The sequence below is a fragment of the Leptosomus discolor genome, chromosome 1, assembly GCF_034619465.1.
Source record: "Leptosomus discolor isolate bLepDis1 chromosome 1, bLepDis1.hap2, whole genome shotgun sequence".
Lineage (NCBI taxonomy): Eukaryota > Metazoa > Chordata > Aves > Leptosomiformes > Leptosomidae > Leptosomus > Leptosomus discolor.
The window spans coordinates 38,048,670-38,073,441 of record NC_141391.1 but is presented as its reverse complement, the minus strand read 5'-3'; the positions used below and the strand labels follow the sequence as shown (position 1 = coordinate 38,073,441).

General features: G+C 38.3%; 1 protein-coding gene across 2 annotated transcripts in view; it reads left to right on the top strand.

Moving 5' to 3' along the window:
• DIAPH3 (diaphanous related formin 3) overlaps window positions 1–24,772 on the top strand; it is a 272,276-nt gene that overhangs the window by 62,834 nt on the left and 184,670 nt on the right. For both annotated transcript variants that reach the window (XM_086481984.1, XM_086481982.1), the window contains 8 exons: window positions 8,900–9,010; window positions 9,443–9,561; window positions 9,696–9,812; window positions 10,903–11,021; window positions 11,157–11,221; window positions 11,828–11,932; window positions 14,227–14,562; window positions 15,555–15,669. In XM_086481984.1, coding sequence (XP_086338110.1) covers window positions 8,900–9,010; window positions 9,443–9,561; window positions 9,696–9,812; window positions 10,903–11,021; window positions 11,157–11,221; window positions 11,828–11,932; window positions 14,227–14,562; window positions 15,555–15,669 — 1,087 coding nt within the window. The remainder of the gene's footprint in view (window positions 1–8,899; window positions 9,011–9,442; window positions 9,562–9,695; window positions 9,813–10,902; window positions 11,022–11,156; window positions 11,222–11,827; window positions 11,933–14,226; window positions 14,563–15,554; window positions 15,670–24,772) is intronic.

Below are 24,772 nucleotides of genomic sequence, written 5' to 3'. Positions count from 1 at the left end.
ATGCAAAGGCATTAAGTACCTCAGCCTTTTCCTTATCCTCGGTGACAATGTTCCCTCTCACATCCAATAAAGGATAGAGATTCTCCCTGGCTCTTTTTTTATTGTTAATGTATTTGTAAAAACACTTATTATCTCTTGCAACAGTGGTCAGACTGAGTTCTAACTGAGCTTTTGCATTCCTAATGTTCTTTCTACATGGCCTATCTAAATCCCTGTGCTCTTCTTTAGCGGCTTGCCCCTTCTTCCAAATATGGTAGACTCCTCTCTTTCTCCGAAGTTCCAGCAAAAGCTTTGTGTTCAGCCAGGCTGGTTGTTTCCCCTGCCGGTTCATCTTACGCACATGGGGACAGCCTGCTCCTGTGCTTTAAGACTTCCTTCTTGAATGAAGTCTTAATTTTACTGCAGTTCCCCTTATTCAAATGGGCAATATATGACATAAGATGATAAGATATACCAAATAGTTAGTATTAATTTTCTTGTCTATGCAAGGAAAAAGCTTCTCTGAGCTACTAAGATGTACCTGACATTTTCCAGGAGAAAAGGGCCAGGTATATTCTGTCTAGTTTTCAACTGGGAAAAATGCAGGTTTAAAGTACAGACTGTGGAATCGTCAGAAAATGCATCCTGTAACTTGATAGTCATCATCAGTTAGAATCACAAAGGATTAGAGTTTGGAGCTGTAACTCCTCAATTAGCAGAATACATCTAATCTCATTGGTCTAGTTTCACACGGAGGAAAACATTCAAAATTTTGATTTTTCTGGGTGAACTCTATCATCATCGGTGCAAAAATCTTCCCTACCAAAAATAATGTGTTTGTGTCCATCAATGTATGCCCATCTTTTAGATAAACATACAAGGTCAAGTACTGTAGATTTCCCTACCGTGTGGCAGCAGGATGTTAAAAGCATTCCAGGTGGCATATACTCGTGGAACCAAAAGGCCTTTGAAAACTAACATGGCAGACTATACTTAGCTGCAGTTATTAAGGGATGAAGAAGGGAAGGAAGCATCTAACTAGACTGCCAGGTGAACTGAAAGATTTGCTCTTGGCTTTTTCATGAAGAAAGGAAAGTGCCTCTGCATGCCTTCACTGCATGCGTGTTGTAAACAGCAGGGTACCCTCAAGATGTAATTACTGTCTGGGTTAGAGGTGCTGCTCAGGGGAGAGAACTTAGAAATTGCAGTCCTCAGCACCACAACAAATTTTAGAAAGTACACTAGTGCTGTGTATTACCATATGCCTCTTGCTGTTAAAGCCTAAAATAATTTCACTTCTTCATGCATCTTCTCAAGGGCAGAATGACAAAATACCTCCATCTACAGAATCTATGCCATGAATTGGTGTTAGATAGAGACCATTTGCCCGGAAGGTTTCCTCACAATGACTTCTGCCTTCCTAGGAAGCTAATTTACCTGTCTTTACTGAACCTCATACTACCTCAGTATAAGTACCTCTTCATTCATTGAAGATGAGACATCTTTTTTGATACCTATCTTTCCCACATTTTGTCCATGGCTGAAAATTCAAAAGGCTGTCAGTCTGTTTACAGAATCTTATCCAAGGTAACTGAGTGTACAACAATGGGTTAGGGCCCATTCGTCTGGAGTGCAAGCAGTGACAGATTATTCTGTGTCCCAAGAGCTGACATTTATAGAGCTGTCAAGTGGACTGTCACAGGCATTTTCCTTAAGTGTTACCGACTTCGAGAATTGTCAAGGAATGATGTTACATTTGGGATAATTGTTCTTTATTTTTTTCTTAATTAGAAATATTGAAGACGAATAAATTATGAATGGATACTCCTTGGAACTGTGTGTAGTATGAATGCATGTAGAGACAAGCACTTGAAGAAAATAATTGCTTATCTATAGCTTCCTTTCTCCCTTAAGAAGTTCTTTCAACTCTTTGGACTGTTTCTCTTTGGTCTGATCCTTTATTAACAGCAATAGAGACTGGCCAGACTCTCTCTGTGGAAGAAATTACTGTATCTGTTAGTTCTACTGCATTTCTTTGATTAGATGCCACACTTTAGAGTTCTAGAATCATAGAATGTATTGGGTTGAAAGGGACCTCTAAAGGTCATCTAGTCCAACCCCCCTACAATAAGCACGGACATCTCTAACTAGGTCAGGTTGCTCAGAGCCTCATCAAGCCTGACCTTGAATGACTCCAGCAATGAGGCTTCCACTACCTCTCTGGGAAACCTATTCCAGTGATCCACCACCCTCATATTAAAGACCTTTTTCCTAATGTCCAACCTAAATCTACCCTTTTCTATCTTAAACCCATCACCCCATGTCCTATCACTACAAACCCTTGTGAACAGTTCTTCCCCTGCCTTCTTATAGGCCCGTTTCAGGTATTGGAAGGCAGCGATAAGGTCCCTTCGGAGCCTCCTCCAGGCTGAACAACTGCAACTCTCTCAGTCTGTTGTCATAGGAGAGGTGCTCCAGCCCTCTGACCATTTTTGTGACCCGACTCTGGACATGCTCCAACAGGTCCACATCCTTCTTGTGCTGGGGGCTGCAGAGCTGGCTGCAGTACTCCAGGTGAGGTCTCACCAGGGCAGAGTAGAGGGGCAGAATCACCTCTCTTGATCTACTGGCCACACTTCTTTTGATGCAGCCCAGGATGTGATTTGCCTTCTGGGCTGCAGTTGAGCATTGGTGGCTCATGTCCAGTTTTTCATCCACCAGTACCCCCAAGTCTTTTTCCAGAAGGCTGCTCTCTAGCATGTCTTCCCCCAGCCTGTATTGATACCAGCAGTTGCCCTGGCCCAGGTGCAGGACCCTGCACTTGGCCTTGCTGAACCTCATGATGTTCACCTGGGCCCACTTCTCCAGCCTGTCCAGGTCCCTCTGGATGGCATCCTGTCCCTCTGGCATATCGACTGCATCACTCAGCTTGGAGCCATCAGCAAACTTCCTGAGGGTGCACTCAATGCCACCGTCAATATCATTAACGAAGATATTAAACAATGCTGGTCCCAGTACAGACCCCTGAGGGACACCACGTGTCACTGTTTTCCATCTGGACACCGAGCCATTGACCACTACTCTGGATGTGACCATCCAGCGAATTCCTTATCCACTGAACAGTCCATCTCCAATTTAGAGAGAAGGATGTTGTGCGGGACTGTGTCAAAGGCCTTGCAGAAGTCCAGATAGAAGCAGGAAAGAAACTCACTGTTTGACTATTGTTAGATCTGAAGTCAATAGTGCTTTCTGGTAATTTAATAATTCTAAATGCCAGTCTGTATTTGAAAGTTCAGAATTTTTTAAGTATGTTGTTAAACAGTTTTAGCACTACTTTAAGATGAGAAAGTGGTAATCTGGTATTTCTAAACAAAAGCCACATACTTCTATCTTTGTAATTGAAAAAAATCATGACAGACTACTACTTGTTTTTCTGAGTCATTTTTGTGGTTGAGACTTTCAAATAGACACAGGTGGAGGTAGAATATTGGACTTATTTTAAACATTGTACATTGGGAACAAATGAGCTTTCTAAGTAAGAGGCACATCTTTTTCTTTAGCAATGTAATACAATGAACAGGATTTAGTCTGCAAGTAAGCCAACTTATCAAGCATTTAAACTAGATGTCTAAACTCTCATGTAACCAGTGGAAATTCAAGGCTTAATATAGTTGCCCACACATGAACTTCAAAAGTCATTTCATATACCTTTGTACATATGACACAGTTCCTTTAGGAGATTCCCACCCTTCTGGATTGCAATGTGTAAGCCATCAAGCTAAGAGGGGCATTTTTATTTTTCTCTTGGCTTTGGTGTATTCCCCCATGTTATAGTTTGAGCCCACTCAGCTGGCAACAAAGACCCCTGCAGCCACTCGCTTGCCCCTGCCCTGTCCCCTGAGGGATGGGCAGGAGAAAATAGAACCAAAAGGCTCCAGGGTCGAGACAAAGGACAGGGAGGGCTCACTCACCAGTTATGGTCATGGGCAAAAGACAGACTCAAGTTGGGGATAACATACATTTAATACAAGACAACCACCACCATCAAGGATAATGAGAGATACAACCATACCTTAAATACAACACCCCCCCCCCCCCCCCCCCGCCCCTCCCATCTTCCCAGGATCAGCTCTGCTCCCTCTTCCCCCCCAGCAGCGCAGGGGGCAGGGAATGGGGGTTACAGTCCGTCCGGCACAAGGTGTCTCTGCTGCTCCTTCCTCCTCAGGGAGAGGGGCCCTCGCAGCCCTCCCCTGCCCCACCGCGGGGTCCCTCTCACGGCAGACAGCCCTCCACCCACTGCTCCAACGGGAGTCCTTCCCGCGGGGCCGCAGCTCCCCAGAACCGCCCCAGCGCGGGTCCCTCCCGGGGCTGCCGCCCTCCCACCGACGGGCGGCTCCAGCGCGGGCTGCCTCGGAGTCACGGCTGCTTCGGGCCCGGTCCCTTCTCCTCCGGCCTGGGGCCCTCCGCGGGCTGCAGGCCAACCTCTGGGCCACCGCTGATCTCCAGGGGCTGCAGGGGCTCAGCCGCCACCCCACCATGGGCCGCAGGGGAACCTCTGCTCTGGCACACCTCCCCCTCTCCTTCCTCACTGACCTGGGTGTCCGCAGGGCTGTTTCTCTCACAACCCCCTCCTCTCCTCCACTCACCAGCAAAGAACCTTGAACAAAGAACTCGACCAACACCTTCTTTCACTCTTAAATAGTTATTCACAGAGCCACTGATTAGCTTGGCCTTGGCCAGAGGCAGGTCCAAAATTGTAGATGTAGGTCCTCAAATGTAGATGTCGAAGGAATGTCTTGCTTAGAGTTGTGTTTGTTTCTTCTTGCATAACCTTTTCTAATTCTGCTTTTTGTAGACTTCTGTTTGTAACTTTCACTATTCTTTTTCTTTGTAGTATTACTGTTAATGTACTGTTAATGTAGATTCCACATTAACATAAGGAAAAACTTTTTCACTGTGAGGGTGACAGAGCACTGGAATAGGCTGCCTAGAGAGGTTGTGAAGTCTCCTTCTCTGGTGACATTCAAAACCCGCCTGGACGTGTTCCTCTGTGACCTACTCTAGGTGGTCCTGCTCTGGCAGGGGAGTTGGACTAGATGAACTTTCAAGGTCCCTTCCAACCCCTAACATTCTGTGATTCTGTGATACTATAGAGGTAGTTTGCCAGCGTAGTCCAGTAGATCTTTGTCTTGTTTATTCCAGGAAAGCTAAAGTATGTTCTGGTTATGAACTGCAATTGAATTCCAACTTGATCAAATTTGACTAAAGTACTAGAAAGCAGTACGTTTTTACTGATGTGTTTCTTACTTTTAATTGTTTTATCTTATCTGTTCTTTTTGAATAGCACTTGTGCACATGCACCTTGTCGATTTGATAAATTAAAAGAAAATACCGTCTTTTTTTTTTTTTTTGAGCAGTTACACCTGTAGACATCTTTTCATCTAGATTGCATTGCTTTCTCAAAGATAAAAGTGTAGTTTACTCTTGATCAGGATTTTCACAGTAGCGTATGTTGTTCAGTCTCTGATTGCCTCTTCATTGATAGTTTAAATCAAGTGTGATAGACGCTGTTTCCTTGCTTAGCAGTCCATTCACCTGAAGTTTTGCATGAAAATATACCGTGTTTGAAAGTGCTGATTACAGTGACAAAGGTTCTAATTCTGGTGTAATCAAACAACATGGAGTTTGACTTTATTTGAAATATATATGTAACCTTGCAGTACTGTACTTTATTACTGACTGTATAATAGTGCTGTCCAATGAAGTCTACAATCATTGAAATCCCTTGCTGATGTTAACAGGAGTACAGGTGTGGTGGCATCTGTCAATGTACTGAATTACTGGTTTTGGATGGCAGAGCTAATTGAATCAGGAAAATGCAATTGAATGAAAGACTCAGAGCTCCGGAGAGATAAATCAGTGATGGTATAACAGGTTTCCATGAAATAAATGCAAAATTAGGGGAAGTAAAAATTTTCATCATGGCTGCTGAAGAAGAATACAAATACCGATAAAGTGGATGGTTTGGTAAAATGGACCCATACCAAAACAAATACAAAAATGTTTAAGAATAAAGGATACAGCCCATACATAGATAAGAAGATAATATGTTCTGTAAGGTATTGTTGCAATAAATTTTAACTTGTTTGGTTGCCTGCATTTTCTAGCATTTGTTACGTCCAAATTGCAAATGAGGCTGATCAGATTCTTCACCACGTTGTGACGTTGTAACTTGTGCAGTTTGTGGGCCTAAAGAATACAGCTTATATTCAAAGCCAAGAATTTGTCGTTAGTCTAAATGAAGTCTTAATGATCTTGTCAAATTACTCTCAGTAGTGTGAACACACATCTGTGCTTGCATCCCATGCCTCTACTTGTCTGTGCTGTGTTTTAGTTAGGGTCATACTGCTATCTGCTAGTTATGCAGATGTATGTAACAGTAAACTTTGTGCCACAAACTTGTAGAAGGCTATGCAGAATCTAAAACTATTGGGGTGGTAGTCATTCTGCTACTAAACAAATCCTGTTACATCTAAATATCCCAAAGCAGAGCTCCAGGCAGGCAAGCCAAGTTTCGAGAAAGCCTGACGACTCTGGAAGTATGTGGTGTTAGCTTAATGCTAAGCCCGTAGCCTGTTACCAGCAAAAATAACTGAGCTACAGGGCCACACGTTCTGAACAAGATTGTAAAGGACATGATGGACAAATACTGAATATGAGGAGCTTTTTTCAGTGTCCAAAAATACTTGGTTGTGCAACAGGAGGGTCCTAATTTCTTCTCCATTGGGTGCTGTTAAGACAATTACTGGAAGTTTTTATTCAGTCCGCTTTTGAAAAGTGGACTAGGCAGCTTAGGTCGTTTTAAATTTTTTTTTTTTTTTGTTCTGTGGCATTTGGATGTAGTGAAGTCTAAGGATTTTCTTTGTGTTTATTTTTCGGTATTTGTAGTTTTCTTTTTTGGGGTTAGCACCACTTTCTGTTACCTAGTGTAGAGTGATACTTTGGCATTAAGAAACAAACAGTTGACTTAATTTAATTTAGTGTGCTTTGTCCTATTGATGCCAATGAAGTAAAAGCAATAGTTTTCTGGTTTTTTATTATTATGCAAATATAATAGATATTCGCATGTACTGAGTTCCATAGGAGTTCTGAGGGAACAGAACTTAATTTCAGCTCTTAATTCAAGTAAGAGGAAGGTGTAAAGCTTGTTCCTTCCTGTTAGTTTTAAAGTTATTGTTGATGCAAGGTATGTTGTATGATGGAGTAAGATAAGAATAAATGCTGTCATAGTAGCAGCTTTTCTCCAGCAGAGGTGTTGTATGGGTTAGTACAGTGATTCCAACCACACCATGCTATAGCTTTCTCCCTTGCACATCCTTGTCCTCTTGGGCATCTCCAGAAGTCGGAGAGATGGTCCCAACTCCTGGCACAGAGCTGTGGGGCCTTTGAGGTTCTAAATGCCACCATTTATGGGACTGGGTGGGAATGCCTGTGCTTAATTGGGTCATTCTAACACTGGGTGCCTAACAACCTGCTGGAGCTCATAGTCTGCTTGACTTGATTTTCTGAACAGGTTCACAGCTCTCACATCAATTAACAAGTTGTTTACACTTGCTACATCTCTCTTCTTATAACTAAGCTATTCCCTTCTCCTATAGTGTAGACCAAAGTTCAACTACATATGCTGTGATTGCTGTCAGGTAGGCCTAAATTATGCTGACTGCCGTGCACCCCCATAACAGTTCAGATAAAGTGTTATATAAAACTACTTTCATACTTAGATTCTGTTCAGTAGGATAAATGTAGGATCATGGTTGTAGTCTGTGTTATTATTTGATCTTAGTGTGTTCCTCTCAAAAATCTAATGAGTGCTGTTGTTTCTTACAGCCTGTATCAAGATAGCTTGGCTATCCAGTTCTTCTTTGGCCATATGTAAATTCAGTACTTGGAATTATGTCTACTTTGAAGATGACTGATACATTATATTCCGGCTATCACCTTTTGCTTGACCATGGCATAATACATCATCATTTTTCTAGACTATAAATGGCTTGACAACAGGGAAAGTATTTGAAACAGATAGCTTTACTTCTTTACATATTTTATTAGGCCAGAAGACATACCCTAATTGACTTGTGCTTTAAAAAACCCTTAAATACTGGAAATACATGAACAACACATTTCCTGTACATTGAAGCAAGATGTGCAAACAATAAAGAGGATAAAAGAAGGAAACCATGGCTGTAGTCATCCCTATTTAAGACTGATAATAAATTGCCATTGTTCTAAAGGCTTGTGAATCTGGATAGTGAATTCCTGCTGCTCCTGGCTATGAGTTTTCAAGATGAATCTCTTGATTCTTCAGAAGAGAGACTACTCACTAGTTGACCTGTGCTTGCTTTTGAGATGAAGTACTGGTTCCCATGAAGTATTCTATGACACTCAATATGTTTAAAGAGGAAGATTTTCAAAAAGAAAGGAAAAAAGCCCATTCAGGCTCAGTTTAGTTTAATCAGCATTTTGACTTCTAATATGTTTTCCACTGTTCACACAGACTTTAGCCTTTAACATTTCTATTAGGTCACTAACTTTTTATATATATGTATAGATAAATATATATTTACATTGATTTTCATATGTTGAGAAATACGCTGATCAAGATACTTACGATGTGCTAAAGTTCATTTGCTAAAGGAACTTGCTATATAAAATGACAAAATTCAATGTAGTGAGAAAATATTTTTATGGCAATTTGTGAACCAGTGGCTGATAAGAAATTTAAGTATCTTAATTATGAGATTACAGTAGATTGATAATTAGACATGATGTAATGTCTAATTAGTAGTTCATTATGTCTCTTTGACTGTGATGAAAATTGAAATCTAAGAAATAAAATAGTTCAATATTTCCTCTGTTGCAGGTAGCTTGCATGCAGCTCATCAATGCTCTCGTTACATCTCCTGATGACTTGGATTTTAGGCTTCACATCAGAAATGAATTTATGCGCAGTGGATTGAAAGAGATATTGCCAGTAAGTGTCCTGTAGTCTCTCTTTGCATTACTATTTAAATTCTTGGACTGTTTGAGCTTGAGAGGGAGGGTGGGAGAACAAGTTCCTATAAATTATTCTCAAAGGCATTTTATTAAGTCTGGGCATGAGCAGTTAGATATGAGAATCAGTCTTGAAATAAGAATGAAAAGGTGAAGTGTGCTCTCTGAACCTTACGCTGATTCCTCAGCATTTTAGGACTTTGATTTAGAACATGTGACAGACTGTTTTGCAGACACTTGCTAAGCCAGGCTGAAGCCGTGTTTACCTTTTGAATATTTAACTTAACTCATGTGTTCTTGTAATTTTAAACTTTAAAACGACATAGACTAATGGAAGTTATTAAAAACATAAGGTTTATTTACATATGGAGATGCTGATTTTTCAAGCCTTTCTACTGTTTCTTCTTTGCAGCAATTGAAATGCATAAAGAATGAAGCACTAGATATTCAGCTGAAAGTGTTCAATGAGCATAAGGAAGAAGACATGATCGAATTCTCTCATCGTTTAGAAGATATTAGATCTGAACTAGAATATCCTTTTGATATCAGCAAGAGGAAGATGAACAAAATAAAGTGTATAATGGACATTTTTCTGGTATGATTTCTGTTTAGAAAAGTTATCAGCCAACATTTGACTGAAATATTTTTTCCCTTAACACTTATACTGAAGTAAATGACGTCTACAACATGGTGTGGAATACAGTTAAGGACACTAACGCTGAAGGATATTTTCTTTCTATTCTCCAACATCTTCTGCTGATAAGAAATGATTATTTTATACGGTATGTTTAATACTATGTTAAATGTTAATTATGGATTTTGCTTTCATTTAGTCATTAATAGAATATTTCTTCCATAAATTTAATGGTAAATACAATTTATTCTTTTTCTGTGTGGACTCCAATTCGTAAGTATTCCTTTGTCAACTCATATGCAGAAGTATTAGCTTTGAATAAGAATGCTATCTATATGTTTTTGTCTCTTCTGCTGAGGATACAATTTTATATATAAATATAGAAAATTATTTTTGTTGAGATCTGAACCTTATTGACTGCAGATCTCATAATCAGTTATAAATCATGGTAGTAGCATTATAGTTTGGTGGTGTCTTTGAGTCAAAGGACAAAACCAAGTATGCACAGAAGTGCACTTTATACAGAAATATGAACATATGCTTAATTTAGAGTAACTTTTGGTTGGGAATTGAGTATTCTCAATATACAGTATAGGTTGGTGTGAACATATTAGTGTCTCTTGGAAAATTACATGGAAATAGTTAAAAAATCTTAGATATTTGAAGCTACCAAATACTTTCATTTCTAAGATCTGCTTGTGTTGGTTTTGAGGAAACACTGGAGGAACCAGATATGATCTGAACAGGGAGGGAAAGCCATCTGTTTTCTGCATAGCATTCTGCATAACCTTGCATTTCACACAAGGTCTAGCACAGATGTACCCTTAAAGGTCAAAAGTTCTTACCTGAAATGGGTACACCTGTGCTAGACCTCTTCCACCTGAAAGGGTTTGAATTCACAGATTACATATTCTGGGCAAGCATCCACAATTACAAAAGTCACAAAACCAGAAGGGATCAAAACTGAAGGAAGTATTTCCATAGGGTGAAAGGTGCAGAGTTTATATTATAAAGAATTATTTATCTCTGGGTCCGCTGTTTTTTCAGGCTTTGTGTAAACCGTTCTTGTGTAATAAACTGCCAGATGTATTTGTCCTTTGAGACTTCCGGGGTTCGCACCTACCCTTCTATGGAAATAAGTCAGCCCAAATCTTTTGACTTTATTGTGTTCATAGACAAGATTTTAAGTATACATTGATAAGTAAATATGCTGTAAAAGAACTAATTTCTGTCTTTAGTCCACAGTATTTCAAATTAATTGAAGAGTGTGTGTCCCAGATAGTGTTGCATAGAAGTGGAACAGACCCGGATTTCACGTATCGTAAAAGATTAGATATAAATTTCAGCCACTTAGTAGGTAAGTACTGTGTTTGGAAATGATTACAGTGGTATACTTATTTGTATGTTCCAAAACCCAAGTTAAAGTTATACATGTGATTAAGAATCTTGTGTTCCCTGTATATGTGCAAGTGTGTTTGTTTATTTTTTCAAGATATTTGTGTAGATAAGGCAAGATTAGAAGAATGTGAAGAGAGGGCTTCTGAACTTTCCAGAAAAGTGAGTAATTTTTATGTTATGTGATCATAAGGTGGACACAGGGGATTACTTAATAGCTTCATGAATGATGTAACTAAATATGGCATAGTTTTTTACTTCAAATTACTATTAGTTCTGTATTTAAGTGGGAATTTGGATGTTTCTTGTGGACTAGGAAGCAGAGAAAAGTGGTGTAAAGTAGTTAACCTTGAGAGTCTTTCTACTATTTATTTAAGGTTTCGTGTACAGATCTCCCAAAAATCAGCTGAATACTTTATTTGAACAGTTATCAGTTTCTTCAACAAGATAAACAGTGGAAGAATAAGAATTGACTCACTTTTATCTACAGAGTCTGTATCATCAATTTTTTAAGCGACTCTGTCTGATTCCAACTTAAACTACATTAAGTACTTTATGCCATTTCACAAAGTAAAGACTTGTAGTGGTAACAGTGATAGTAATTCCACTCAGTGGATACATGGAAATTTGAATAGCAGATATGTTGTACGTGTCCTTAGTATTGTTAACGTGAGTTTTAACAAACACGAAACTTGGACTCTAAAGAAACTGTGCAGAACTGGCTAGTATCAACAATTTTCTTTTTTTTTCCTTTTTCTTTTTTCTTAGTTTGAAAAAGATTTTGTAGTTCATCAGGAGACCCAGGCCCTACTGCAGAAAAAAGAAGAAAGAATCAATGAACTTGAAGCAGAACTGCAAGCTTTTAAATCACAGGTATAAGAGACTTTAAATGAATGTATAAAGTATTGAAAGGGACTTCATTTTACGTCTTTTGCAGATTCAGATAGTGCAGTTGAGGGTTTTTTCCCAAAGAATCCTTGTTATCCATTATTATTGACTGTTAGTTTCCTTTATTTTTGTTTCATACGAAGAATTGTAGTGTCACACTAATTAGCCATTTGAGTTCCTAGATGATCCTTTTTGTGCCTGAGCTCTGTTAATTTAAACTAGTTTCTTATGTTTCTTTTGGGTTTTGCTTTCAGTGTCATATATTTCCAAAGTAATTAACCACACAGGGTAATAAGTTTTGTGCTTTTAGATTAGCATTCAGCACTGTGATCTTTATCCCTCCACGGGAAATTATTCATTACACAGTTTGCTTTGCTGAAGCTTTACCATGGATATCCAGCAGTGAAAGAAATAACCTGTGGCTGGATAAGAACATTTCCTGATAATTTTTCAATTTTCAAACATAAATAGATATTTTAAGATGTGATGGAGAGGAATAGCGTAGATTTTTGAGAGTAATACTTGAGTTAACTTGTAACTGCTTCAGCTCTAAAATCTGTCAGGAGCCTATGTGACCAAGTGATCTTTCCTGTGTCTTATTTCCTGGAATAAGAAGCCCGGTCTAAAAATGGCTAATGAAAGACAGCTTCAGGATGACATGCATATAGGAAGGTTATAAAATATATGTTTTTATCATAGAGGGTTTTTTTTTAATACTTTTGAGCTTGTTTATTTTCCTTAGTGAGGAAAATCAGTTTAGCTCTGCTTTGCTCTGCTTAAGAATATCATTGTACTTCAGGTTTCTGGTCAGAATTAACTGTTAATGTTGAAGTCAAACAGATTTTTAAAAAAGCAATTACAAGAATTGTTGCATTCTAAAAAAAATTTAGTGAGAGCTGTATATCATTCATGAAGAAAGTAGTTTTATGTGTATATCTTGAAAACATACTTTAATACTTTTTGTGAGTGAAATAGGTTTTCTCTCCTATTTTAATTTTTCTCTTGTTCAATGTATTAAATATAACTATTTACATGCTGATAGTGAGCATAGCATATGATTATGGTCACTAATTGTCATACCATGAATTATCGCACCGTTAATGGAATACTTGGAATGCTTTGTAAATATCAAGTAATTGATTACTGAAACTTAGTACTCTTAAATCCATCTTAAGAGGAATCTTTGGTTTCCATACGGCATCATTTGCTACTTACCATGGCTGCTTCCACCTCTTAAGACTATTTTGCTCCTGGTCTTTTTCCTTTATTCTTTTTTGGTATTTGATGTTTGTTCATGTATTTCTTTCGTTATTAGAGCCTAATTGTTCAGTGTCTATTTGTCAATGTAAACAATGTGTATGTTTAGAAATTCAAAACAGCAATACTGTTGTGAATGTGTTTATTTGTATTTATTGATAATCAGCTCTTCCCTTTTAAAAATATTAAATACTTTGCTTATTGTATTTCATTCCATTTTTTAAAAACGAAATGGACTGTTTCAGCTCATAATTATCAGTTGAAAAATTGATTAGTAGTATCACCAGTAGATAAGTATTTCATATTTATTCTTTTGTTCTTTCTGTCAGGTACCTTTTTATTAATGTTTGAAGGCCTGTGGTAGAAGTTCTTCAAATAATAGAAATAAATATATTGTTTTAGACTTACTGAAGTGCTAATAAGCCTGACTTGATACTGTGTAATGTTGTTACTGTGTAGAATAAGAAGTCAGGGTGTAAAGCAGCTGTATTTTTTTGGAAGGAATATTTTTCATCATTACTTTGTGCTTTCAGTTCTGCAGAATGTGAATGCTCCTATATTGGAAAATATCTGTTTTCAACAGACTTACTAATCTCTTCAGATTCTGCTATTATGTCCTTGGAGTATTTCTCTGTCATCTGTGGAATAAGAACACCAGAGACAGGGATATTATTTTTTTAATTTGAGCTAAACTGTGATAGTCTAGATAAAATTTCATCGAGATACCTATCAGACCCTTCTTAGATAATGATCAGTGAAATATGACAAGTGGGATATATAGCATTTCAGTTTGTCAGTTTTGGTGCACACCCCGTAGTCTGAATGTCCGCTTCAAATGTTGAGACTTCCAGTTATGAAATCAAAAGCATGTTGGCCTCATCATAATCTATATTTGACTGCCCTGTACAAGAAAAATGGCACTGACTTTCAACTGGTTTGCTGGATTTAATCTATAAACAATAACTGTTACAGCATTTTGTTGATAAAAATTTGAAACTGAGTAAGACTCTTTTCCCTATCAGTATGGCTCCTTGCCACCTGGTTTTCTGCCATCAACACGTGGAGATGCATCTGTTGGTCCACTGGAAGCTGCAGGACCATGTCAACTTCCGCCACCGCCTCCTCCGCCACTGCCTTCTAATGGAACGATTCCACCACCGCCACCTCCCCCTCCTCCTCCACCACTTTTGAATGGCTTGGGAATTCCTCTGGCTTTTGGTGGTGCTCCTCCACCACCGCCTTTACCAGGCCTACCTGGAGCACAGTGGTCTCCACCTTCATATGCTTTGCCATTTGGAATGAAGCCTAAAAAGGAATTCAGACCTGAGGTTACCATGAAAAGACTCAACTGGTCCAAGGTAGTACTGATTAATGGCAAATACTTGAAGTAAAATCTTACATAGAGCTTGGGGTAAATAGATTGTCAGGAGTAAGACTGTATAGAGCATTGGATGCATTAGTTAAAATTATGTAAGATATGAATACTTTCTGCCTTTGATTTTCATTGTTTTCTGAAAACTGCATTTCATTGACTCATGAATTGTCTGGGAAAGTATCTGTTGACTTTCTGAGATGCCTGGAAAAATCTGTTCTGGTCTAGAATAAAACCACCTTGATACCAGCATGCTTTCTGGGTCCTGCTCTGCCCTGTCTTTTAGTAAACTGGAAGTCAGTCACTGTACTGTACTGATAGCTAGACAGTTTCCAAACAAGTGTCTTGCATCTGTCTAGCCTGGGCTGTGGGAAGAAGCATTGCAGGTCTCTCCATTTGTCCTTAGTGTAAATGTACTTACGTAAATTTAATTGTTGAAAAAATGTAAGAGCCTGGTTTTTGGTGTGGTTGTTTTTGTTTTGTTTTTTATTCTTAGTTGTGACAGGATCAAGTATACCAAGACTATCAATCTAGTCAGTTTTGGAAACTATGATTCTGTAGGCCAAAATAAATCAGTAAAAAGATTTTCAGAGTTTTATGAAGCAATCAAAGCTACAATCTAAAAAGTCAAGTACTTCGTGTATCTAGTTAAACCAGCTGTGTTCAGAGACTGTTTAAAGTTTACCCAGGTTTTAAATCTAGACCAAAGATAATTTGCTACATTTAGACCTCAGATAAGAGTGTGTGGTCTGTATTACTGTATATGGTTAGAGTTTGTCCAAAAGCACTTACCATAAGCATTATTATCTTCAAATCAGAAATACATTAACAATTCTAAAGATGAGTTATATACCAAAAGTTCATGTGTTTTACAGAGCTGTTACATATTTTGTTTCCTTTAGAGTCTACAGAGCACAGTCTCTGCATAATATCAACATAATTTAATTAATATATATTTTTTTAATCTCTTACTTGCAGATCAGGCCTCAGGAAATGACAGAATCCTGTTTCTGGGTTAAGGCAGAAGAGGACAAGTATGAGAATGCTGACTTGCTTTGCAAATTGGAACTTACGTTTTGTTGTCAGAAAAGGGGTAAGTGATTGTTTTAATTTTCAGCTTTTAGAGATAAATCCTGGACTGCTTGAAGCAGTAATATTGAACTATTTTACTTAAAATGTGACACATGTTGTGTGACCTGTAAGGAAAACCTTATGAAAAAAACCCAAGAAATGCTTCTGGATAATACAGACTTCTATTCAGTCACATTTGAAAAAAATATTTATAAAACTTTGTTAGAATACCTTAATAAAATACTATGACCTAATCTAGAGTCTAGAAGATGATGTATTTACCCTCAGAATGCATATGGTAATTGTGTGTTTTGGTTCCATGAAGGAGGGTCTTTTAATGAAATTTTTTACTTCCTGATAAACCTGTAGCAATATTAGATCTCCTTTGATATTTTGCTCAGCTTCTTCAGCTTTTAAAGCCTTGAGGAAGAGCAAAATATTTCAAAGTGTTCCTGGCTTTAAACCTTTTCTCCCTTTCTGGAAGTACATTGTCTCACTAGTAGTTTAAGTTATTCTGCCTCATATATAAAATGCTTATATTTCCACTGTTATTTTTTGACACTTTTTTTTTTTTCTTCCCACTCCTTGATTGGTATCAGAGACTTGGTACTTTTGGGGGAGCCAAAGGGGTGCAATGATTCAAATTGCAAAGGCATTATTATATTTTTAGTTTGCTCTACAAATTTCACTTCAATATTTCTATATAATATAGTTCATGGCATTCTCTAATTTATCTTTTTTTTTTTTTTGGTATGCTTTGGTGTGTATTATCTATTTTTATTTTTTTTTACCTTAACAAAGAACTTCATTCAGTTTTTGTCAAAGCAAACTTTTTATGCTTTAGCGGTATTTCTGAGTTGAGTATTACAGTATATTACTGTTGATACTTAAGAATGTTCTACAAGGATAAAAAAAGCAAGAATACCTCACAGATGATAGACTTTTTTGCTTGAATCTATTAGAATAAATCTAAAAGATAATTGTGGTGCCTTTATAATGTTAGGAGAATTGTTCTCCATCCCAAGAATGTCAATTTATAAGTTGAAAGGTTTAAAAGCCACTGGAGGAAATACTGTTTCCTATGTGTAATAAAACAGTAAAATGTGGGAGACAAGATGATGTTCAGGCCAAACATGTTAATGACTCAGGAGAGGATTGTGAATCTCCACAGACAGCGAGAACATTAGACTTAACAAGACTAATATCCTTTCAAAGTTTAACTGAATGGACTGAATACACTGTTTTGACAAAATCTAATAGTAGAGAATTACTACTACAGTTGAAAAATCAGTGAAGTATACTCTTATACCAAAAGAGGGGGGGGTGTGTGTGAGTGGTGGTGGGGTGTGTATGATTAAAAGACTAGAGCCTGCAGGGACAAATTTAATTTTATTTACAGGTGGATCTTACTGCTTAATCTTTTTTTTTTTTTTTTTTTTTTAATTTTGAAATCTCTCTCATCTCACATGGGTGATAAAAGTGTGCCATCATCTTAATTTTTCAAAGGAAGTGGAGACACTAAAGATTTTATTTAGAACAGCAAGTAGGTGTCTAAAAGACAACATGGAACTGAATTTCGTCTTTGTTTAAGTGAGTGGTTTACAGAAATTTGCATGAATGCTTAAACATTTAAGTAGAGAGCACCGTGTATCTCAGTGTCTCTTAGTAACGGCATGAATTCTGATACAAAGGACAGCAAAGTAACTGCTTTTGTTCTCATAACCATGAAGAGAAGGGATGCTTCCTTGTAGCTTATACATAACTTACAGATTACAACAAGACTTGCCAAAGTAATTTGAGACATCCAGTTTTCTTCACTTCTCAGTCTTGAAGAGATTTAACACCATGATTTCTAAAGTAGAATCAGCAAGCTATTCACTAGACTCAATTTGGGAACAGTCCTTGACTATTTCTAAAGCTTTGTCTCTGAAACCAGAAAGACGAGAAGTTGAAAATGATTCTGTAGCCAAATGACATCATGCAAAGAATGAGCTGGTTTCAACGCTGTTGAAGGGTCTGCTTATGCACTCTTTTCATTGAAGTCATTGTGGAAGAAGAGGTATGTAGTTGTGGATGCAGGGACCAGAATGTTCAATGATGCTTTAAGTGAATTTTATTCTGATTAAGTAAAATCAGATTGAAGTACTCAAATGTTCAGTTGCTGCATTTTGCCAGCTGATGTGCCAAAAGTATTTCAGTGTTGATCCAGAAGAGGAATTCTGACATCTATGTAAATTATTGAGGAATTTCTACTGGAAAAAGGAATACAGGATAATATAGAAGTATCTGAAGCTTTAGCAGATGTTTGTATAGAAGTTACAAATGATGTTGATTCTGAATGGGTATTGGAGCAATTGAAATAACTGAAGATGCTATGGAGGTATGAAAGAAACATTACGGCAAGAATAAAAAAGTTAAAGAGGGTCTAGCTTTGGTGTAGGAAAAGTAGTGAGTAGTAAAATGGAGCACAGACTATACATGGAGAAAAAAAGTTACTCTTGTGGAGGATGTCCGGAGACATGTCCTTGAATCATGGAGTACTTAGGTTGGAAGGGACCTCTGAAGGTCATCTGGTCCAATTGCCTCTGCAAAAGGATCAGTCTAGTTCGTGTTGCTTGGGGTTTTGTCCAGCTGAGTTTGAGATATCCCTAAAGATGGAGATGTATAGATGGACAGCCTGTTCCTGTGTTTGCCACCACTGTGAAGAAATATTTTTCATAACATCTTTTTGGAATATCTTGTTGCAGCTTGTGTCTGTTGGCTCTTGTGCGTTGTGCACCTCGAAGAACAATCTCTTTCCCTCTTATTTATAGCCTTCTGTTAGGTACTTTTAGACAGCAGTTAAGAGTTCCCTTGCCCTTTATCCTTCTCGTGAGTGACTGCTCTCTCAGCCTTTCTCTCTACCTCTTATGTTTCAGCCCTCTAATCATCTTGACAATTTTCCACTGTGCTTGTTCTAATATATCTGTATTTTTCTTGCAGTGGGGAACCCCAAACTGAAAAGTACTCCAGATATTTCTCCCTGAGAGAGAAGGGGAGTAAAGGGAATTAATCATTTCTTTGACCTGCTGACAACAGTCTTAGTAACTTACTGGAGGAAATGTTTTCACTGTGCTGCTTGTTTAAATAATAATAATGGTGATGGTGACAATGGTAATGATGAGTCTGTGTAAGGGCTATGGATGGTATAGGGTATTTCCTCTTCATTCTTTTACTTGTTATAAAGCTGGTTTTGTCACGTTCCAGAAATTGAACCATTTTGTGAAAGCAATGTGTTTTATAAAAATGAAAACTTCAGGCTGGAACAATGAGAAGTATCAAAGCATCAATTGCTGATGGTATTGTAGCAACTTACTGGAGACAAAGTGTAATTTATTTATTGACTCAGATTTCTTTAAGATTACAAATTTATTCTGAGACAAGAATAAATGCTAAGATTATATATATGAAAGACGTAGGCAAGGGCATAATGGAAAACCAACTCCTTTGTCATAAAACCATATAGATTTACTGCTACACAGGGTATGTGGGAGGACAATATTAGTTCAGAATCTGGAAATTCAGGTCAGTGAGTGAATGGAATATTTTCAATGTGAATACTTGAAAAAAGATTTAATTGTGACCGAAAAGTGTACATATATTTAAAATATTTGCAACATGAGAGTTTGTGACATGCCCCAAGAAACAAACAGATTCTGGAGCCCTCAAATCATTAGCTTTGTGTCAGCAGATGTAAGAATAAAAGTAAGGAGTGAAATCACTGCCTTAAAGGCATCAGTGTGGAAGTAAGTTATGTTCCATGGCACTCTCCCTGGCTGCGGTGGCGGGGGGGAAGTAATTGAGAAATTCTGAACATAACGTGATGAATGTGAATGCTTTGCATGAATGATCTTTGGTTTTCTGATAACATCTTTTTAAAGGCAAAAAGAAGGATTGGTATGAAGGGTAGTTAGAGACTTGAAAGAGAAAGAAATAATAAGAAATATCAAGTGTTTAAGATTTATCAGGATTATACTCATCGTTGCACATCGATGAAGAAAATCTGTGAAAAGCCTTTTTGGCAACAATAGTATCAAAGGAATCTCCTACTATAATTCTTTGAAAACATTAAACTGAATATATAACTCAAAGTTAACTGGTATGTGAAATACTGAGTAGCAGAGCTGGAGCAAACCTTATATGTTCTTTTGTATTATCTTAAGCCTAAAAGATAAGATGAACAAACAAAAATGCCCATTATTAAATGACAACTGCTTTATAATAGATGTGTTGGAAGCCTGATGGAAGGAGAATAATCACTGGTGTATGATGTTAATATGCTGCCAACTTTGCTGGAATGATTAGACCTACAGGCAGGGGTGTGGCACTTTGCATAAAAGATAGCATGAAAATCTTGTGGGGGGAAAAGAAACCTACTGTGTAAAACCTTCTGAATGGAAATTCCTTCTAATAATGTAATATTATACTGTGTTAATAGCTCTCGAATCAGGTGATGTTTTTGATGAGAAAATGTTAAGTGAGATTAGAGAAGCTGCAAATTTTGTGGCACTAAAGTGGGAGATTTAACTACTCACATATGGGTTGAATACATTCCTCATCAGGAAGTTATGAGAAGATAAAAGCTTTGTCTGCAACAAATGACGGTTTCCAGTATTCCTGTAACCAATGTGAAAAGGAACTGTTCTGGCAATGGGCTTGTCACACACAGGACCTAGGAGGTCAGAGTAGAAGAGGAGGAGAGAACAATCAGTATCTTAATGTACCAGGAGAGAACAATCCAAGTAAATCTATTACACAAGTATTCAACTTCAGGACAGGGAACTGCATGAAAGATGCAGGTGGTCAAGCAAGCAAGATACCCATGCCTACTAGCAACCCAGAGGCTATTCTGAAAATCCTATCTTAAAGATTTGAGTAAACTTTGTATTGTAATTCAGAAAAAGCCCAACTAAAGCTATGAGTTAGAAAGTGCATGTGACTCCATAGGAAAGTTAAAGACAATATCGCAAGGAAAAGGATAGCGTTAAAAATGTGGAAGGCCTCCCCAAATGAAGATAACAGGAAAACTCATTAAATGTAGCTAGATAAATACAAACAGGACATTCTTCATATGCTCTTTTAGAATTCTGAATTTCTTGGAAAAGGTCCTTCAGCTGATACTGAAAACTGTATTTAATTTTTTGAAAATGAAATTAGCTAGGGAATTTGGTGGGACTACTTGGTGACAACTTCAGACGTTCCGCAGGTTCAAAGAACATTAGACAAATTCAGGGGTAATAGATCCCAAAGAAATAGGAAAGGATGTATTTGTAGGAAGAGGAGCTGCTTCTCTGGGGAAATGAGGAGAATGGATTATAAGTAGTGACAAGGCTAGCATGGTGTCTTTTTAAGTAACACCTTATACTGCAGCTCTTGGTAAGAGGGTGCTGGGCTAGAGGGATCACAGGTCAGACCCAGTAGGGCATTTATTAGGTTCTTAATCATGGATGTAAGAATGCCTGTTTGCTTGGAGTAGCTACTATGTTTAAGACTTGCAATGCTGAGATAAGGTAAATTTTTATATGGAAATGCTTGGTCTTGTCACTCATGTAAAGGAGAAAAATAATGAAACATGTATAAGAAATGTACTTAATTTGTGGAGATACTTTGAAGAGTACTGGTGTGGAGAAGATAAAATAATAAATTGGTGGAAGTCTGTGAATAAGTGTAATTAATGTAGTGAGACTGTAGTTGTTAGGCTTAATGTGGGATATGTTTCAGGATAACTCAAGAGAAGCAGCTACGTGTTGCTTAAAGCCATCCTTTGGGTGCTTGAAGTGGTTTGCCAAAGGTGGTTCCAATTCTTAGGAGGCTGTGTGGAGTGTACAAGAAAGTAACGTCTAACAAAAAAGAAATCTTTGCAAGCATTGAAATTAAAAATTACCATTTGTTCCATGTATGCAAAATATAAGAAAGGTAGTAGTTTTCTGAAATACATGCTTTGCAATTAGTGTGCTGGGTTTATAGATATCCTATTAATAAGTTGATGTGACTTGATCCAACAAATTGGTTTTTTCTACATAACTTATGTTTGAAGTGTTAAAGTCCAAATGAGGATTAGAAATTGCAGATCAAACATACAAGAAACCACTTCATTATTTTATAGCAATATGCAGATAACTGCGGTTAATAGGAGGTGGCATGGAAAATTAGAAATTTACTCTTCTTTCTTTTTTAGATGTCAAAGAGAACTAACTGATCTAGTAAACTCAAGAGAGAAAGATTACATGGTATCTCTCTATATTTTTTTTTATCAACTGGGACAGATTTTCATCCTAATCTTATTGGAGATGGCAGTGTCTGATCCCATCACACTAGAACTCCTGCCAGACTTGATTATTCAGAAATAAAGCACTTCTGTGGGAGAGCTATCTCTCTTGGCACTTGTCTTGAAAAGGTCAATGTAGTTCTAATTTTTTTTTTTCTTTTTTTTTCCTCCCCTATATACTCTGTAAGAAAAACCATCAAGGCCTAAACTGTTATGGTGCCAACCAAGTCTCAGACATTTTCAACCAGAAAAGAGTAAATGCTAACAAGAGGGACAAATCAGCAATATAAAATAGTGCTATATTTGACACACCACAGCCTAAACAGCATAAGCAATAGAACATGTGGTCAGCCACCTGAACGATTAGATGGAGCCCAGAGTTCTTGTACTTTCCCCCTTGGGAGGAGGATTTACACAAAAGTTGCTCCAAACTGTGCTTCTTACAGAATCTTAAAATAAAGAATATATTATATAGAATATTATGTCTAGGGTCCCTTCCAACCTAAGCCGTTCTATGATTCTATATATAATATATTATATTTTATATATATATAAACTATGATATAGAATATAGAATAGACTCAAACCTCTAAGACTGCCAACAATATAGTCTTGTAACTTCTGGTAATAATATAGCGCTGAGTAACTTGAGTTTTAATGTAAGCGTGTACAAGCAGAAGTAAAGCCTGCTACGTGTTTAAGTTTGCCTGCCTTGCAGTGTCATTCTACCCGTTGAACAAAAAGTATTCTAAAAGATTTTTACATATAAAATAAAAAAGGAAAAAAGTTCCTTTCTGAAGAGTGCAGGTGTAAGTTATAGGCATTTACGAGGGACAGCAACCAATCACTTTTATAAAGCACTGAAATGTCAATGATGTCTTAGGATTTCTCTATGTTATCTTCCCATGGAAGGAAGAGATGGTGTATTTCCTGTTGCACTGGTAGTAAATCTATTAATTGTTTTTATTCTTAATAGCTAAAATAATCTCTACTCTTATTTTATTTAGATATTTGTATCAAATATATTTGTTATGTACAGATTGACACTGTAGTGGTTTGAGCCCACCCAGCCAGCAGCACAGCACCCTGCAGCCACTCAGTCACCCCTACCCTGTCCCCTGAGGGATGGGGAGGAGAAAATGCAAACAAAAGGCTCCAGGGTTGAGACAAAGGACAGGGAGGGCTCACTCACCAGTTATGGTCATGGGCAAAAGAGACTCAACTTGGGAAGAATCACGTCAATTTCATGAACAAGCACCACCATGAAGGATAATGACAGATAGAACCAGGTCTTAAAAACACACCTTCCACCCTACCCCTCGTGTCTTCCCGGGCTCAGCTCTGCTCCTTCTTCCCCCCCAGCAGCGCAGGGGGCAGGGAATGGGGGTTACAGTCTGTCCAGCACAAGGTGTCTCTGCTGCTCCTTCCTCCTCAGGGAGAGGGGCCCTTGCAGCCCTCCCCTGCCCCACCGCGGGGTCCCTCTCACGGCAGACAGCCCTCCACCCACTGCTCCAACGGGAGTCCTTCCCGCGGGGCCGCAGCTCCCCAGAACCGCCCCAGCGCGGGTCCCTCCCGGGGCTGCCGCCCTCCCACCGACAGGCGGCTCCAGTGCGGGCTGCCTCGGAGTCACGGCTGCTTCGGGCCCGGTCCCTGCTCCTCCGGCCTGGGGCCCTCCGCGGGCTGCAGGCCAACCTCTGGGCCACCGCTGATCTCCAGGGGCTGCAGGGGCTCAGCCGCCACCCCACCATGGGCCGCAGGGGACCCTCTGCTCCGGCACACCTCCCCCTCTCCTTCCTCACTGACCTGGGTGTCCGCAGGGCTGTTTCTCTCACATCCCCCTCCTCTCCTCTGCTCACCAATAAAGAACTCTGTCAACAGGTTCTTTCACTCTCAAATAGAGTTATTTGCAGAGGTGCCAATTGGCCTGTAGCCTTGGCCAGAGATGGGTCTGAAATTGGAGCTGGGGGAGCTTCTGGAAGCCTCTTACAGAAGCCACCTGTGTAGGCCCCTCCCCTGCTACCAAAACTCCACCAGACACCAAACCACCAAAGACATAGAAGAATCAATGAATGAATGTACTTAAGTGGTGGGTTCGGCTTTGCTGGCTGCCAGATGCCCACCAATGTGCTCTGTAGTAAAATGGAAAAGATTGTTCCTTGTACTAAAGACAGGAAGATCACTTACAAATTACTGTCACAGGCAAGACAGACTCTATTTAGGGAAAATGAATTTAACTTACTTTATTTTTTTAATGTCCTGTCACATATAGGAGAAACCTTCAGTTGTTCAGACTGGTAAATGTATTTAAGGAAGTGGGAGGTGAGTTACTCCTAAAACATGACTTTCATATGTAGATAACTCCAGAAATACGTGGCAAACAAAAAATGGAAAACACAAAGGGTGCGTTGACCAACCCAATGGTTGGAATAGTCTGAAATCAGCATTTGTTTTCTGGTTTGATTCTTTCTGAAGCTATAAATTGTGTCACCTTGTTCCCTTTAATCTCTTTCTTTGTCAGTTTCTTAGGATGAGAATTAAAATGAAAATCCATTAAATTAATTATTAAGTATTGCATGACTGTATTATCAGTACCCTAATCTGAGTACCTGAGAATCATCGGTAACATCAGATCATTATTCTAGTAAGACTGTATGAAAAAGTCAGTCTAAGAGGAGATGTTATAAATATTTTTAGAAAAACATTTATTGCTAGAAAGGATACTTTGACTTGTATTTGCAGTTAGGAAATGCTTTGTCAGATAGTGAAAGGGTATTGTTGAAGAGGTTGTTACAGCACTTGTAACTACCTACTTAAGCGC